Raw genomic sequence first — 17,842 nt, forward strand, 5'->3', positions numbered from 1 at the left:
CTATATGCGTCTTTCGGGACGTTATGATCCCACTGTGCTTGCCACTTTCTCAACAGCTCACTCTTTAATTGGTATTTGACGTGGCTGCGTGGCAGTAAGTGTTGTTCCTCTGTGATCGAACTAGTGGCATCCTTGGCCAGACGATCAGCCATCTCATTACCTGTAATTCCTGTGTGAGCTTTAACCCATATTATACGGATCGAATGATGGAGCAAAGTAGCTGTCGGATCCTACGAATATCCTGATGTGTTGAGCGGGGATCGCAGATAGCTTGAAGACAAGAAGCGCTATCTGAATGTATGACCACCGGGGAGCTTTGTTGCGAGGCCCAGATGACCGCATTCAAGATTGCATACGCCTCCGCTTGGAATATACTTGCGTCAGACGACTACTCCAAGTCTCTTTAACTACATCCGATGAATCGAGGACTACGTATGCACATGCCGTTACCTCCCCGATCCGAGAGCCGTCAGTGAATATCCGTACTGTCTCGTCGGTGACCAAAGATCCCTTCGAGGAACCGGTAGAGTTGAACCTCGTAACCTGTAGAGGCGCGATGTCAACACTTGGATGATGTAGCCACTCCATGTGCTTCTGCTCATATTGGGTTGAACTGATCGGGTGATCATTGATCTGGATGTCCTCCCCAAGATGCAGAACTGCTGTCCGACGTGCTTCATACTCCATGAATAAGCTGAGCGGTGGGTTCCCCGTAGCAACGTATAGCACGTCGTTAGCCGTGGTAACGTATGCCCCCGTTATATATAAGAGGAAGGGTCTCTGCGCCACATCCAATGTATTTCGCATCTGCTGCGTTGGATTTCTATACTACACAGCACATCCATATGAGAGCTGCCTCTGTGCGACAGTTCTATACAGTATATTGCGAAATTGTCGACGTAGACCCCATGTGGGTCCAGCGAGCCTGCGCATCAATTGTAACGTCTCTTGCGTCCTGTTGACCTGCTTAGTTATATGTGTGATGAAGCTGAGATTGTTGTCAATATGTATCCCTAGATACCGTATAGACGGAGACGGCTTGAGCCTGATGCCGTCGATCTCGATGCAGGGACGCGTAACCTTCGGATGAGGCCACAGTAGCTTTGTCTTGTTCACTTCCAACTGGAGATGATTAGAATGAAGCCAATCGGTGAGTCTGTTGAATGTTGCGTTCGCCAGCGGTCCGATGTCCTTGTATTTCTTCGCCGCTATGATAAAAGTAAGGTCATCTGCAAACGCCTGCATATAAACTTCGGGGCCCCAGTCAGTTTTCAGTAGCGAATGTAGAATTATGGACCACAACAGAGGTCCGCTGCAGGAACCCTGTGGGCATCCGGATAGCTGCCGCTTTGTAGCCGGACCTACTACACCGCACACCAACTCCGGTCATATATCGCCATACGGCAATTTCCAACCAGTGGAGTTGGGTGGGAAATGAAGGCTCCATCCATCGGTGGTCGCCCTAGGCAAAGAACTTGCTTCTAATGTTCTATGCCCGGATTTGAACCCATGGACCTTGACGGCAACCTTCATAGTGGAAGACGAGCATCTTTACCACTGCGCCACTCGGGCACGTTGTAGCCGGACCGACGTCTGTAACAATTGTGACATGGTGATCCCGCAATATGCTTTCAACCATTCGTACGAGGTTTCCCGGTATCGGAAGTCGTCGCATTCTGTTGATTATGATTTCGTGTCTAACTGAATCAAAGGCTCCTCTGATGTCCATCGAAATCAGGGCTGTCAGATAACCTTGCTTTTGTCTACGTCTAACTTCATTAAGAAGTGTGGCCACTGCCTTCTCCACAGACCCTCCTGCTCTAAATCCAAATTGTAACGGACTGAACCATTGCTGTTGCTCGAGATAGTATGTAATACGTTGGACGATAATCTTCTCGAAAACTTTACCCAAAGTGGATAAAAGACAGATAGGTCGATATGACTGCAGCAGCGCTGGGTCTCTGTCCTTTTTCAGAAACAGTAGAATCTTGCCTCTTTTAAAATGTCCAGGGAAAATTGATAGCTCCAGTAGCCTGTTGAAGATGCACGTCACAGTTTTGTCATGTGCCTCAAAAAGCGCCCTCAATAACGGGATACTGATGTTATCTAAGCAAGGTGCTTTTTTATTGTTCAGCTTTTTAATAATGTGTTGGACTTCCTGAACAGAGACCGGCAAGTCCGTTCCTTGAATAAGCGGCCGGAGTGGAGTCAGCCCAATTTCATCAGTGGGATCTGGAAAGATAGCCGACAGCTGGTGCAGCGCAGTTTCCAGCACCGTAGCTCCTATGTGGGGTTTACTGGTCATCATAACCTGTGTAGGCAGTTGCTTTGCCTTGAAGAAGGACTTATAAGCAATTCCGTATGGTCTGCTTTCGTCCTCACAGAACTTGGTCCAGCATTTGTTTCTGGTCCTCCTGACTATTTTAATGTATTGAGCGCGGTTCTTCCTGAATGCAAGTCCTGCCGTGATTTTGAGTTCCCCTTTGGCTGTTATAAACTTCCGTTCCAGTGCACGTACCTGTCTTCTTCGAGCTGCAAGTTCATCAGTCCACCAATTGGGGAGTTGTTTAGTTGTTTTTTGTACATATCCTAGCACTTCCGTGCATCGATGATGTAACTCCTGCATGGCTGCATCGACACATTCATCATCCTCCTCCTCGGTGGTAGTCATGTGCAACTGGTCTCGGAGATTCTGAAAGATGGGTCCTGAGACGTATCGAATTTTGGCCAGTCTTCTTGATGAAGTGCGAAAGTAAGAGGTTGTCTGGCGTATTGGTGCGGCACGGAGTAGCAAATATATGTATTTGTGACAGCTGTGAGAATCTTCATCTCCGATGGACCAGTTAGTACTGGAGAGGATTCCTTCCGAAGTGGTAAACGTGATTTCAGGCCATCCCTTCGCGCGTTCAGAGTCAGCAACATATGTTGGTTTTGATTTCCGCGGGTTAAACAGGAACAAGTTTCTGCCCGAAAGAAAATCCTGTAGTCTACGGCCTCTGGGATTCGTATACTTATATCCCCAAAGCGAAGAATGGCAATTCACATCAGCGCAAAAGACGATATTGATGCCGCCTGCTGATTGACAAAGCTCATCCATCTCATCTATAGCCCCTTCGACGTCCTCATAAGGAGATATGTAGACGCTTGCTACAATAATTTCATGATCCGGTAGACTGATCTGCACTGCCACCAGATGTCGGCCCAGATGATAGGTTGCAGGTCGAATTGTACTCGCCGGAACCAGGATCGCGCTCTTACAATCGAGTGACTGCCACGTCTGCCAGTTCCGTGGAAGACCGCACAGTGCACCTCTATTTATCCACGGCTCCTGAAGAGCTATTACGTCCACTGAATGATTTATTGCGAACTTTGCCAAATGCAGTGTGCACTCCTTGGAGCGGTCAGCGTTAATCTGCAAGATACGAAGTCTTTTTTCTGATTCGTCTTGACAATCAGGCTGACTGCACATCATGCTCTGGAAGATTGATTGCGTATCCTATTCAACCCTAGTGTCAATATATAAGAGGTACATTGTCTGCTTCGGGGAGCGTGGTAAGTGAAACCACGTATTTTGTCTTTATATTTCCATTGTTCCTGTACTACTAGTAAATCGACGTTAATTTTCACCGTATATATTATTAAGTGCACGGTACACTCTTTAGATCTATCCATGTTTAGCTGTAGGATGCGCAACGGAGCAGAATAAAGCATTATGAGAGGATCAAATCGTTTCTTGAATCTCCGGCCAGTATCGTATGCTGCATAGATTTGCTTATGGCCGCCGCCTGTGTCGCTGCTCACGAGCCATCTGCAGCTGACCCTTGATAATGAGATGACTGAAGCACTCGTTACTCATCCATTTATGGCTTGTATTAATCGACATTTCGTATGCCATATTGTAGAGCTTACAGTTAATGCAGCTGTGAGAGACCCTCGCTTTGTTCAGTGCTCCAGACCCATTGACCTCCGTACGCTGCCTTCGCATTACAGTACGGCTTCTTACCGGTTAAAAGGAGTTTCTTGTTTTTGGCACTGGTCGAGGATCGTCATTTGGCTGAAGAATCCAATGAGGCTGGATGTACCGTTGATCCCTGGTCGGTCTATTGACCTGGCTGTCCCTGAACTGGTAGCCTCGCTGACTGTGCTGCCACATTTGGTCATGTCCACGTGCTGGCCAATTTCTCTGATTTACTATTCTTACTGACCTGGCCTGATTATGTGCGTATCTCTTCGAACCCACCTCACAATTTCGCCACGTTGAGGCTCTACTTGATGCCAATTCTTCAGTTTTTCGCACATAATGGGACTCTTGGGTAATGCCTTTCGGGTCTTTGTACGGTGTCCATCTTTTGCCACTAACCACCTCACTGTATGATCTAAGCCCACCGAATACAGGACGGCAGTGTTTATTCGTATGATTTGGCTTGTAGAACAGTTCATCATATTTCTGAACATCTTCTCGCTGTGAGTCCAGCTTCTTGTGTCGCTGAACCGGTGCTCCTTTAGTGTACTTGCCTTTTAGGGGGGCCCGGCTGTTTGTAACTCGGGGCCCTGACTGCTCAGGTTCCTGGCACTTACTTTGGATATTATTACAATTGCAATTGAAGTCCATCATTTCCTTTAACATACTAGCTGTTACAAGATGGTCTCTCCCTTTAGCTCGATCGTTGGAATTTGTACTTGCAAATTTAGGCGGTTGCTTGTTCCTTACTCGAAAGACCCGCTCTATAGTGGGAGATCTCGCAGACACTTGTATTTCACCGTCATGCAATCGACTCGGATCATCCGTCTCTGTTTCCCCTCCTATTATTTTTGGTCATCTATCATGCTCTACGAAAGTTCCTGTTTCAAGATCTATTGATGGCAGTGTGGAGAGGTCTAACACTGACTTACGTCCGAGGACTACCACTGGATTATACTTGGTGAAAGTTCTCTTCTTTTTAGTATTCGAGCTGTTTCGACTGTCCAAAGGTTCAGATTGTCCTATGTTTCGATCTAGTTTATCCCAAGCTTCTCGGTCAGATACATCTATTTCTATTTGAGATGAATTGCTGTGATGTGGAGAAGATGCATGGATATCTTCATATGCCTGTTGACTATCTACTGTCTCCGTTTGACACCCCGTTGATCGTCTAATAGATGTTGCACTGCTATCTGTTGGCTCCGGCAAGTGTTTATCGGAAGTCAGCTCACTCCCATTCATGCAATTTTTTTTCCGCTTCAGGTGATTTCATTTGAGGTACTTTCAGAATGTCATCAAACAGGACCATCAGTTGTTGTTTGGCCAGTTCTTGCTCCATCAATGGTATTCGGTATCGTTGCTGTCCACTGCTGCTTTTCCATGAATAGGTTATGATCTTCCATATTGACTGTACGTCGTCTATTGTTTTGATGAGGAGGTCTTGTAAACGTTCCTGTTCGTTTATTGGCACCCTGCGTCTAGATTTGCCGTGATTGTCAAGGCGCAGGTCCGTTAGCATTGTCCAGAGGTTCTTAGCTGCGTCATACGCGTACGGGCCTCCGTCCGAGTCCGTTGCCGAACCCAGCTCCCTTGGCGCGTCCTGGCTATGTTCGGTGCTTCTTTCGTCCGCAGTCGATTCCTGTTGTGGCGCGTCTTTTGAATGGTTTTGAGCCGAGCGATCCAATCTGCTATTCCCTCGCCGGTGATTTTCTTCCAAGGAGCGTATTAGATTATTTTTCAAAACGTTCTTGTACAACGAGCTTGGTTTGCGCGTGAGTGGAGTCCACGGTGTATCAGTTGTGTCCAGTTCATTTTCACCTCGCTGTTGTCTCAGTTTTAGAAATCGGACGAAGTTGCGCTTTAGAGTGAGTTTATAAAGTGGAGTACGTTGCCGCTATAGTTTGGACTGATGATGTTGTCGGAGTGATGGCTTGGAGAAGTCCCTGGCGTCTTCTGGTGGCCGGGATAGGTCGATTGCATTAACTCGGCAGCTAGAGGTGTGATCATAAATTGATATTTTGTCTGCTGTCCTAATCGTTTTGCCTTGCATCATTTTACGCAGTTTTCTAAAACGCATCGCTGGTACCACACATGTCACGAATACTTTAGTCCAGCACTGTATATTGAAATGACTAATTTGACTCGCTGGTCCCTTGCAGCAAATTTCTGAATATATGATCGGAGTTGACATTGATTTAAGAAAATCGATTCAATAATTAACAATATTTCAATAGGCGCTTACGTATCAAGCCAATACAATGATATCTTATTCTTGGTTAATTGTTCCGAGGCTGAGGCACTTTTGTGAAGAGACTGTAAGTAATACTCGATGTTTCCTAGCTCGAGCCTTGAAATCCATTAATTAGAACGCGAAGAATAAGAGGAGGCCTTTTGATTAATAATAATATGGCTCCAAAGACGAGGAAGTCCCTGATTAGCACCAAATAAATTGAAATTCGAATGATGGCAGAATTTCGCACAGATATAAGATTAATCAACGCAATTTGCGTAAATATAATTATACACAAAAAATATATATATAAAAAATGTAGAGCGACGATCACTATAAAAATCACAGTAATTATAGTCCAATCGGTAATTGCCTAAGCACAATCGTAAAAGTTCACAATGGGTCAACTTGAAGATGGCCACCATGTCACATTGTACATTTCGCGATCTAGAGAGCGATGATAATTCAGCTTCCACACGTCATACAATCTTGATCTTGACATCCACGTATAGCTCGAACAAAGATATATTAGGCGTCGCTAACGTCCTCGCTGTACTATGTGGTGCCGCGCCGAAATCAGCAATTCAATCGGAGCATCTTGCAAACACGTCCATCACTTAAAACTTCCATTGTTGCTTTTCCAGTTATCTATCTGCAATGCTTGAGCCAGACATGTAATGTGAAGCATGCGGAGAGACAAACTTCTCATTTATTTTTAATCCTTTACCGATACTTGAAGGATACTAGGAGGTCCATGAAAATAACCATTTTTTGCTCTCTAAAATGGACTCGTCCAAACCTTCACCTTGCTTTCCATGCTTTCTTAAAATTCAGTTCCTATATTGTATTGTTACAAACAACAGTGAGCTTTATCTTGAAGCGGAGTGGAGCTTGAGTGGAGCTTTTGAAATCTAATTGATGAGGCGTCTACGCTTGTCTTCCTCGATCCCATCCCTGACAAGAGTTATCAATCATCCCTCCCTGCCCTTTCACAATAATCTCTTATATACTCTACCCCCACCATCTCTGCCGTCTCTGGCCATTTGCTTGTAGAGCCGCCTATGGACGTTATGGCCGGTAAAGGGTTAACTGTTTTTTAATGCATCGGTTGCATTTGTCTGAAACAAAAACATTCATGTCCCATCCAGCCAAAGCACAGTTGATGCATTAGTAATTTTAATTGAAATTTCAATTCTGTTTGTTTTAACTGGAACTTTCATAATCTTGATGTGAATTCGACGGTATGTGGATTATAATCTGTAAAATATGTATAGCAGAGCCGAAAAGTTTTTGTCACTTCTATGCCCACCACCAATTATGTTCGTATTTCTCGGACACTTATGCCTATTTGGGTTTGAATGGGTCTGGAGGATGATGGGGGAATGGCTTTCCGATAAGAATAAACACAGGTTGAAAATTTTAAAAACAGCAATGCTTTTGAAGTTCTCAATGCTAAAGATATCCAAGTTCTTCTGAACATGGCCTCTAAAATTCACGAATAAACATTTAAAAAAAAATGTCGAAATAGGCATTTATGGCGGGAAAAATTAAAAATATATATATTTTTACAAAAAAAATTTGAAAATAGGCAAAAAAAAGCATTTATGGCATTTTGCCTGAACTTCCAGGCTCTAGTGATTAGTCTTTGCCATAACGAGCCCTTTTGTCCAAAATTAAAAAAAAATTTTTTACATGAACAAGGGTTTGTGGCAAAAAATAAGTCAAAGGCTGAATACATATGCTGTTTGAAGAAGTTTCTGCTATGAACAATGAATTTTTCTTTTGGTGAATTCTTTTAGCGAACTTTCCGTCGAGAATTTTCGTTTCGGTGAATTTTCCGTTTATTAATAACTTCCATTCGCTGAATTTTTTCCCGTGGTTGTTTCCCTTTGATCAATTGTTGGTGGTTTTTTTTTTGACGAATTGTTGATGAATTTCCCTTGAATGATTGGTGGTGAATTTGCTGTAGATGAATTTCACGTCCGCGAATTTTTCGATACCACATGAGCCAATCTAAAAGACTTCCGCAAACTTCCATAATCAAATTACAATAACATGAAAATGATCCTCTTTTATCAGTTATCAGCAAAAAAAAAAAAAAAAAATGACGTAGAAACACTTTCATCACTTAATCGATTACAAACACAGACACCGCCACTCACAAAAGAAAATAAAAACTAGGCCAAGAGACTGCAGAAGCCCAGACGCACATGCACGCGTGCATCGGGCTTATCGGGAGCCTCTTTTTTTTTGTTAAAATTACGTAAACGGGAGGGGGGGGGGGTGATGATATCTTTTATTCTTTGTTTACTTGTTGTCGAAAGATCTGATCTCTATTTATCCTTTGGAAGCTTCTACAACTGACCCAAGAAAGATAACGTGGTCATTTATTGGTCACAGATACTGCATGTGTGTCTTTAAATGGATTCGAGAGAGAGAGACATATATTTGTGTGTTGCTATGTGATCAACAATCCGATCAGATGAAAATTTCATGGTCACTTAATATCGATCGCGGTCACTCGGTACAAGGCCACTCATCACTGCTCACATATCTGGAAACCCTTGCTTTTCTTTTTAAGTATGTTGTGGGCCCCTATGTATGTAAATAAGTAGAGCAGAGCCACCCTTAGGGGTGTGTGACAGGTGCGGTAGCACTGGGCCCCAGCATTTACGGTAACAATAATTTCTTTCATAAATTCGAAATTTTCATCAATTCTGGAATTCTGCATTTTCATCTAGAAAGAAATAATTCTGTAATTATTTTCAGAATTTATGAAAGAAAAATAATTCCAGCATTATTTCTTTTTCATAAATTCTGAATTTTCGTCAGTTCTATCATTGCGTTTATTCTGAATTTTCGTCAGTTCTATCATTCCGTTTATTCTGAATTTTCGTCAGTTCTATCATCCCGTTTATTCTGAATTTTCGTCAGTTCTATCATCCCGTTTATTCTGAATTTTCGTCAGTTCCATCATTCCGTTTATTCTGAATTTTCGTCAGTTCCATCATTCCGTTTATTCTGAATTTTCATCAGTTCCATCATTCCATTCATTCTGAATTTTCATCAGTTCCATCATTCTATTCATTCTGAATTTTCATCAGTTCCATCATTCCATTCATTCTGAATTTTCATCAGTTCCATCATTCCATTCATTCTGAATTTTCATCAGTTCCATCATTCCATTCATTCTGAATTTTCATCAGTTCCATCATTCCATTCATTCTGAATTTTCATCAGTTCCATCATTCCATTCATTCTGAATTTTCATCAGTTCCATCATTCCATTTATTCTGAATTTTCATCAATTCTGGAATTCTGAATTTTCATCAGTTCTATATAAGTATTTATTTCTTTTAAATTGAATTTTCGATTCACCTTTCTCACAACAGAAAACAATCGGGGTGGGGGAGTAAGGAGACTCTGCTGTTATTTTGTACCGAGCTGCCCCGCATCTGGTAATGGCGACCTTGAAGTAGAGCTCGAATTATATGCACTAAAAAAGTGGAGCGAAATATGTTTTGAAAATATGCAAATATGCATACTTAAAAATGCCAAAATATGCACTAAAAAAATTTGAAAAAGTTTTTAAAAATTCCAAAACATGCACCAAAAAGGAGCAAATATACGTTAAAAAAATCACCGTGCAATATAAGAGCAGATATGTTTTTAAAATGTGGAAGGGTGCTCAACCTTTCAGAGAGTGCGGGCCACTTCATTGGTTTGGAAACATGTCGCGGGCCACTTCAAGTGATCTGGAAATATGCCGCGGGTCATGGCCTCCACAAGGGTGGGACTGACAGGGATTCAGCTCGAGGGGGACGGGCGATTCTTTTATTTTCGCTCCTATGTAACCGATACCCTTAGTGATTGAGTTTTTCAAGATTTTTTTTTTTGTTATTATGAAACTTTTATAATGTAATTCCGACATTAAGACAACATTTGGCTATGCACCGCAACCCCCCCCCCCCCTCCACACTCAAAATTAAAGTGTCCTGATTAGTAAACGCTTTTGTATAACGCGAGCCTCAGTCCCTAAGCTGAATATCTTCACATTTCGTCTGAGTCAGTGGCGTACAGGCTAAATTAGGAAAATGAATAATTTCAGGTTTTTCTTTGGTTAGTCACTGGAAAGTTCAATAAACTCCCTTTGGAGATTTGTAAATTGTGCGCATCAGTCCTTGGTAAATATTATTTTTAAAAAGGGACATAAACAGGATGCCCTTGGCCTCAAAACTTTCTTTTAGTTTTTCAGATGTCCACAGCGAGTTTCAAGAAAAATTAAAAAAAAAACGTGTCTAAAACTTTTCTATTACGCCATCGAAATGCTCTTAGTAACAAAAACAACAAAAAGAGAAAAAAAATTCATGATTCATTATATTCAAAAAACGAAACCGCTTGTTAGTATGATCCTAGACAGTAGAGTAACGTTGCAAAGAAAATAAACGCTTATCATTGGCTGTTTATCTTTCAAACATCTGTCCTCAATCAATCATGTCCCGAGAATTCTCCGTCTGTATCGTCTACGGTCTAGGATTTATGACGTCGTGTGCAGAGACCTCTAGCGGTGATCTAGTCAGCTGCTGGGTAATATATTTTTTTTCTTTTTGTTTACATCAATGTAGGCGAGACGTATTTTCGGTGGCTGGCTCTACAGGACGGTTTTTAAAAAAAAAAATTTAATATTTCCCTTTTTTTTTAAAAATTTAATTAATTAATTAAACTGTGAATTGAAAAATAAATGGAGGACAAGAATGAGAGGACGCCGCTTCTGCCGCCGGAGATTGTTATAAATCGCGGTTCTCCCAACGATGACACGGAAATCTCCAGCGAATCCAACAGCTTCATCAGCGATGCGTCCAGTGGGAACAGGAGGCCACAACCAGTTGCGAGGTAAATTAATTAATCGATTAATTAATTGACTGTATTTTTTTGCTCATTGTTTACTAATATAAATGTCTGTGCGCGTTCAAGGTCTCGTGATTGGTCAATCACTCTCTCTGTTGTTAGTAACGAGGACTCTCTCCCCGTGTCCTCTCAATTAAGTCACTCTTTTGATGGTTCACATGCTTGAACATTTTGTCGGTTGCTCATTGACCTGGTTCTAACTTTCTAGGTTGCTCCCATGCTCACACTCTCTCCAGGTCACTGTTTTGGTCACTCAATGCTTGTACAGGCTCTAGGTCTATTCTAACACCCTCTGTGTCACTCACTCACATGCTCAAGCACTCTTGATCACTTTTCTACTTGATGGTTCACATGCTTTTACACTGTTATAGTCATTCAGTGCTTGCACATACTCTACATCACTTGTTTGGTCGTTCACAGTCCTGGTCCCTTGCGCTCTAGGTGACTCTTTTACTAATTCATATACTGGATTTAGGTCACTCTCTCATTGGTTCCTCCCATTCTCAAACACCCTCTATGTCACTTGTGGTTGCTCACCTGGCCTCTTGGTCAATCTTGCTCATTCATATTGCTTGCACAGGCTCTAGGTCACTCCCATGCTCTCGAACACTATCTAGGTCACTCTTTTATTTGATTGCTCACATTCTTGTTCAATGTTTTGGTTACTTAATGTTTGCCCATGCTCTATGTCATTTGTTTGTGTGTTCACTGACCTGGTACCTTGCTCTCTAAGGTAACTCTTTTGCTCTTTCATATGCTTGATTGCACAGACTCTGTCACTCCCATTGTCAAACACCCTCTAGGTCACTCTTTTATTTGATCACTCACGTGCTTGTACACAGTTTTTGTCACTCAATGTTTGCACACCTTCCAGGTCATTCTTTTGGTCCCTTACATGTTTTAGATTTCTCTAGGTCAGCAGTTCTCAATTGGTGCGGGCTCCCGTTTACATCCATTAGGGGCTCCGTGGCCGCTCTAGGGAAATTAAAAAGAAACCAGTAAATTCAAACAAAGAATAATTACAAATTTTTTTAGATAATAAAAATAAATCCGTAACTGATGAATAAATAAAAAATCAGTCTACGAGGCTCTGCCATAGAAATTATATACCAGAAAGGGCTCCGCAAGTCAAAAAAAGTTGAGAACTGCTGCTCTAGGTCACTCAATTATTGCACATGCTCCAGGTAACTCTTTCTGTCACTGACATGCTTACAAACTCTCGGAACCCTTTCAAGTAAAAAAGTTCTATGGCAGAGCCCCATAGGCCAATTTTTTAATTATTTATTAAAGTTACTCATTTATTTTTACTATTTAAAAATATTTACAATTATTATTTTTTTAATTTTAGTTTTTCTTAAATTTTCTTCGAGCAGCCGCGTAGCCCCTGAAGAGTGCACGAGGAGCCCCAAGAGCTCTGCGGAGCATCGGTTGAGAATTGCTGCTCTAGATCATTCACTGACCTGGTATCATGTTCTCTAGGCCACTCATTCATATGCTTGCTCGCTTAGACTCTGTCACCCTCTTGGTCACTCCCATGCTTACACATCCTCTAGGTCACTCGATGCTTGCACATGTTCCAAGTCACCCTTTTTTGCCACTAACATGTTTACAAACTCTCTAGGTCCCTTGTTTTGTCATTCACTGACATAGTTCCTCGCTCTCTAGGCAGAATTTATGATTTTGAAATCGGCTGATTTGATTACGACATTGATGAAGACTGTGCAAATGAAAAACTAGATAAGGAGAGACCAGGGAAATCAAGCCACTTTAATTTTTTTCGGTATTGTTAATAACAACACTTTCAATAAGGTGGGGAGGGAACTATTCAGATTTACAGTTTATTCCACATTGTGTAAATATATTAATAAAGCTCAAATGAGATTTTAGTGTTATTTTAAATGGAATTTTTCGAATAGTTTACACTCTGGTATCGGGAAATTCCATCACACCCCACAGGGTTATGACGCTATCCTCTTGCGAATAGTAAACAATGAACTCTTAAAATACAATTTGAAGTAAGAAGGAGCATTTGAACTATGGTATTTGTCAAACCCTGTAATAAGATCCAGAAATTTTGCCTTGAACCATTTGCCTTACCATTTCGTCCCTGGAAATTTTGCCCCCTTGCATTTCACCTGCCCTGACTGGATGAGTGGCCAAATAAGTGACTGACTGTGTGAGTGACCAAGTGATTGAGTGAATGACAATATGAGTGACTATAAAAGTGGGTGAGTAACTATATGAATGAGTGAATGACAATATGAGTGACCATAAAAGTGGGTGAGTAACTATATGAATGAGTGACTGTATGAATAAGTGAGTGGGACTGACTATGGGTGAATGAATGACCATTTTAGTGATCAAGGGAGTCACTGTACGAGTGATCAAATTAGTGACCATATGTGTGACCACACTCACTTGGTTTCTCAGTAATACTGTCACTCTACAGTCACATACTGTCAATCACCCGCCCGCTCACTTGTTCATTCTCTTACTTGGTCACTCGAAAAGTAACGGCAGGTAAAATGTCAAGTGTGGAATGCCATGATGCCTGGGGCAAAATATGAAAGGCAGATTTTCAGGCGTGAAATGGACCAGGAACGAAACTGGCCATAAAGCAATATGTCGGACACGAAATTTCTGAAGACCCCCTGTAATATAGTAGTTGAGTTATTGTATCTTGTTTACGATGATGTTAGTTTGTTTTATTATCAATGAGCTTTGAATGTTTTTTTTCTATTTCCAGGAAGCCATTTCATTACCCTTCAGTTCACAAAGTTAGAACAAGACGAGAAGCAGGAGATAGTGCCATTGCGACATACAAACGATACCGCTATTACAACAGACTTGCTGATCCATCGATAGATACACTAGTAAGCCGAAAATCATTACACATATTCCTTGATTAAATCATTCAATCTTTGTTTTTCAAAACCTGTATCTGATTTGTCTTTTGAAAATCATCCCGTTTACTTATATAAATAATATTACTTACTTTTCAGTACAGTAGAATCTTCCTTTAACGAATACCATTATAGCAATAATCAGAGTTTAGGCTAGATAAAAAAATTCTTTTTGCAAAAAAGCGAAAATGGGGAGAAAAGTTTTAGCAAAATGCTACAATGCTAATGTGATGATTGATGGTTGGATGTCTACTTGTTCCGTACCTCCTGTATGCATCGAAAGTGGCTACCACTTTTTTCGCATTTTGCAAAAAATGCGACCGTAGCTTAAACCCTGGTGATAATCTCATTTTAATGAACGCTTTTGTAATCCCTCAGATAAGTAAGTTTACATAGAAAAAATGTGTGAAAAACCTGAAATTGCTTTATAACAAAATTTTGTTATAATGAAGTGATTTCTCTAGTCTCCTGGAGTTCATTATAATCGGATTCGACTGTATTACCAACAACATGTTGGTGGATGGAGATATGAACGAAGCCCAGATCAATGATATACTCAGGTATCATACTAGTGAACGTTCAGAGCTGTCGCTGGTTGAATACTGTCTTAGGCTTTGTCAGGATATACCCTAACAATGAAAATAATGCTGAGATGCCACAGAAAAGTCCACATTCTGAGCAGTTAGCCAAGGCCGTGCCCGGGTGGATCCATGCGTTAAGATGGCCCTGTGGTTAGCTCACCAGCCTCATGGTGAAATAGGGGATAAAATTGAGCCGTTTGGGATTAATTATAAATTATAGATCACGCCCACTACAGGATGGATACAGAGTTTGTCCCGCTCAAAACAATATTTCAAAGTGTGTAATAGATATTCTGTCATCTTTGTCATTCGTTACACACTGTAAACATCTTTGGGATCACAAATATTTTTTGTGATATAAATTCCTAGAAAGAACTGTCTTCATGCGTTGTCTTTCAGTGAAAGATTATCCTCAGCATTTTTTTAGACTTGTGACCATTAATTGCATCACTAACAAAGTTGACAGCGGATTCATTTCAGTATGTATCGGCCGCAAATGTTAGCCAGCCTCTCTTTTAAAATATCTTTCCACAGTGAGCAGGAACAGCAACACTTTTTCACAGGCACCAGTTCATTAGAAATTCATTAAAGGAATTTCTGGGAGGTGCTTGTGAATTGTAACCGTAGCATTACTTTATACATTTGTAATGTACACCATAATTTCAAACTTTCATCAGACTATGCAAATTACTCATCAGAATATGTGTCTTATTTTTATTTACCAGAGTATTCCAGACCATGTTGTTCCCCCAGACTTTTTCTTCCCGTTCTCCGCCCTCATACCGCAGTCAACTAAGAAGCAAAGCAGCATCGTCACAATGTAAGTACTTATTGCTTCTACCCATAAGAAAATTGTCCGAATCTCATATTCTGTGGCTCATAAAATTCATACTCATGTATAAGCAGAGATTTTTTGTTAAAAAATTTGTTCCTTAATTTGGTGGGGACGGGGGTTGTCGGCTTATATATACACAGGCCACTTTTTGAAGAGAAAATATTGATGCCCCCCCCCCCTCCAACTTTACAAAAACATATAGCTAAATCACCTCCACATGGCTATCTTGAAAATTTGTGACATTATTGGAGTACTGTATATGATGTCACCAAATCAGTAGAGTAGTTTTTGTAGCTATGGATGCGTTATTGATCAATAAAGTAATATTTGTAGCTATGTTTAAACCCCACAGTTATGTTAAAGCCAAAGCAAAAAAAATCAAAAACATCATCAGCTTTGATACCTGGTGGGCTTACATAGATTTTATAGCGTTTAGATGTGAGCATCAATAAGCCTTTTCAAGCTTAGTTAATCATTTAAGGAATTTATAGATCGAATGGATCAGTTCCAAAGATAAAAGAAACAAAGTGACACCTTAACGAAACCAGACATTGACCTAGTGTGCTAGTGGATTCACTGGGCATGAAATTCTGTTTACAAATACAACGCCACAACAGGCAAAATGCCCAATGAGGTGGCTAAGAGAAAAATGCCCATAACACCAAAATGTTAAAGCCAAATGTTATCACCACCCCATCAAATCTTTCAAAAAGTTTTGTAACAACAACATGATGGATGGAACTGAAGACTACATGAAAATACAGCCCCCCCCCCCTCTAAAATGCAATGATTTTTAGAGGTTGCTTTATACAGGGGTTTTCAATTTATTGTGGTTTTGGTGGTCCCGAAGTGAGGGGGTTGGACACAAGTCAGCTTATACACGAGTATGTATGGTACTTAGGCCCTACTGCATGCATGGTTCCCTCCCTGCTGTGAAATCTATTTCATTTTGAAATAGGATACAAAATGGTCTATGATTCATTATTTGAAATCTGATATTGTTAATACAACAGTTTTATGCTGGATCAAGTTGCGATTCGTAAATATTTTGTACTGATCCTGGTGGACACAACATTGCTTGCAAATGTCTTTTTTCTTCTTTTTTAATATTCTGCGAATCCATGGTGACAAGACACAGTCAATTCTTGAAGTCAAATTCTGACAACTCAAATATCTGTTCAAGTCAAAGTTTTTTCTCTGCTCCAGAACTTTCAATTAGCATTTTTTCAATATTATTTAGTGTTAAAAGTTTTGCTTAAGTCAAAGTTTACTTCCTTTAAGTCTAAATTTTTGGGTGTGATATGAATTTAAAAGAAAATAATTTTGTCCTTCCAGTGAGAAATTAAAGGTGTGGCATGCATAATTCAAGGAAATTCATTCTCCCCGTTTTTTTCTATTCCAGTTTTTTCTTTTCATGATAAACACTGACTTTAGACAATAAACTTTGTCGTCTATACAAATGCCACAACAGGCAAATTGCCATCGACGTGGCTGAGAAAAGATGCCCATAAAAAATATGGATGTCAAATGTAACCAAAATAAATCAACCCAATGTAAAAGCATATATCACGAAGCAAAAAAGTAATTTATAATAATATATACGGGGTCATTATAATTAAAGTTCCCATACTCTGAGTAGTTTTTCTCGAAAACTGCTTATCTGAATACAGCCAAATTTTTAGAATATCTTAATGAGACCATAAGAGAGAGAGAGAGATTCGTGCAATAAAAAAAATATTTCAATTTTTGATCACCAGGTGAATAGATGGTGCTCTTTTATTGGATTTTCCTTTTTCCCCATGGTCCATATAGCCTATATATACTAAGTTTCAATGGAATATGTCTACCACAATGGGTGCTACATGGGTCTGAGCTGTTTTGGTGTATTGAAACTACTCAGACCTATGTAGCGCCTGTTCTGATGAACATATACCATTCAAACTTGGAATGTATACTATATGGATGGACCATGAGAAAAATAAAAGAAAATTCAATTAAAAAGTACCACCTATTCATCCGGTGATCAAAAGTTTAACTTTTTTTTATTGCATGAATCTCTCTCCCATGGTTTCATTAAGATATCCTGAAAATTAAGCTGTATTCAGATAAGCAGTCTTCGAGAAAAACTACTCAGAGTAAGGGAATTTTAATTATAATCACCCTGTATAATAAAATACCCATGGAAAAAATTGGGGGTTGTCTTATCTAAGTATGGATAGCTCCTCAATTCATCCCACTTTTTATCATACTTTTTTACTATTACTTTCCCCGCATACCAACTACAGTCATATATTGCCATATGGCAATTTCCAACATATGGAGTTGGTTGGAAAATGAAGGTGCCACCTATTGGTGATCACCCCGGCTCAGTTTGTTTCTGATGTTCTTCCCCCGATTCAACCCTGTGGAACTTGACGGTAACCT

General features: G+C 40.5%; 1 protein-coding gene across 2 annotated transcripts in view; it reads left to right on the forward strand.

The window, feature by feature from the left end:
* Positions 1-17,842, forward strand: part of LOC149065332 (sodium-coupled neutral amino acid transporter 9 homolog) — a 61,075-nt gene that overhangs the window by 11,194 nt on the left and 32,039 nt on the right. Inside the window, exons 1-3 of one of the 2 annotated variants that reach the window (XM_089254125.1) lie at positions 10,792-11,084; positions 13,846-13,972; positions 15,309-15,403. In XM_089254125.1, the coding sequence (XP_089110251.1) occupies positions 10,933-11,084; positions 13,846-13,972; positions 15,309-15,403 (374 nt within the window). In that variant the 5' untranslated portion in view covers positions 10,792-10,932. Of the gene's footprint in view, positions 1-10,791; positions 11,085-13,845; positions 13,973-15,308; positions 15,404-17,842 lie in introns of those variants that run through there. The other variant, XM_089254126.1, reaches the window with a different exon arrangement.

This window comes from Pholcus phalangioides, unplaced genomic scaffold, assembly GCF_987345545.1.
Source record: "Pholcus phalangioides strain wild (caught in Gottingen) unplaced genomic scaffold, Ppha-v1.0 ptg000040l_1, whole genome shotgun sequence".
NCBI classification, from domain to species: Eukaryota; Metazoa; Arthropoda; class Arachnida; order Araneae; family Pholcidae; genus Pholcus; species Pholcus phalangioides.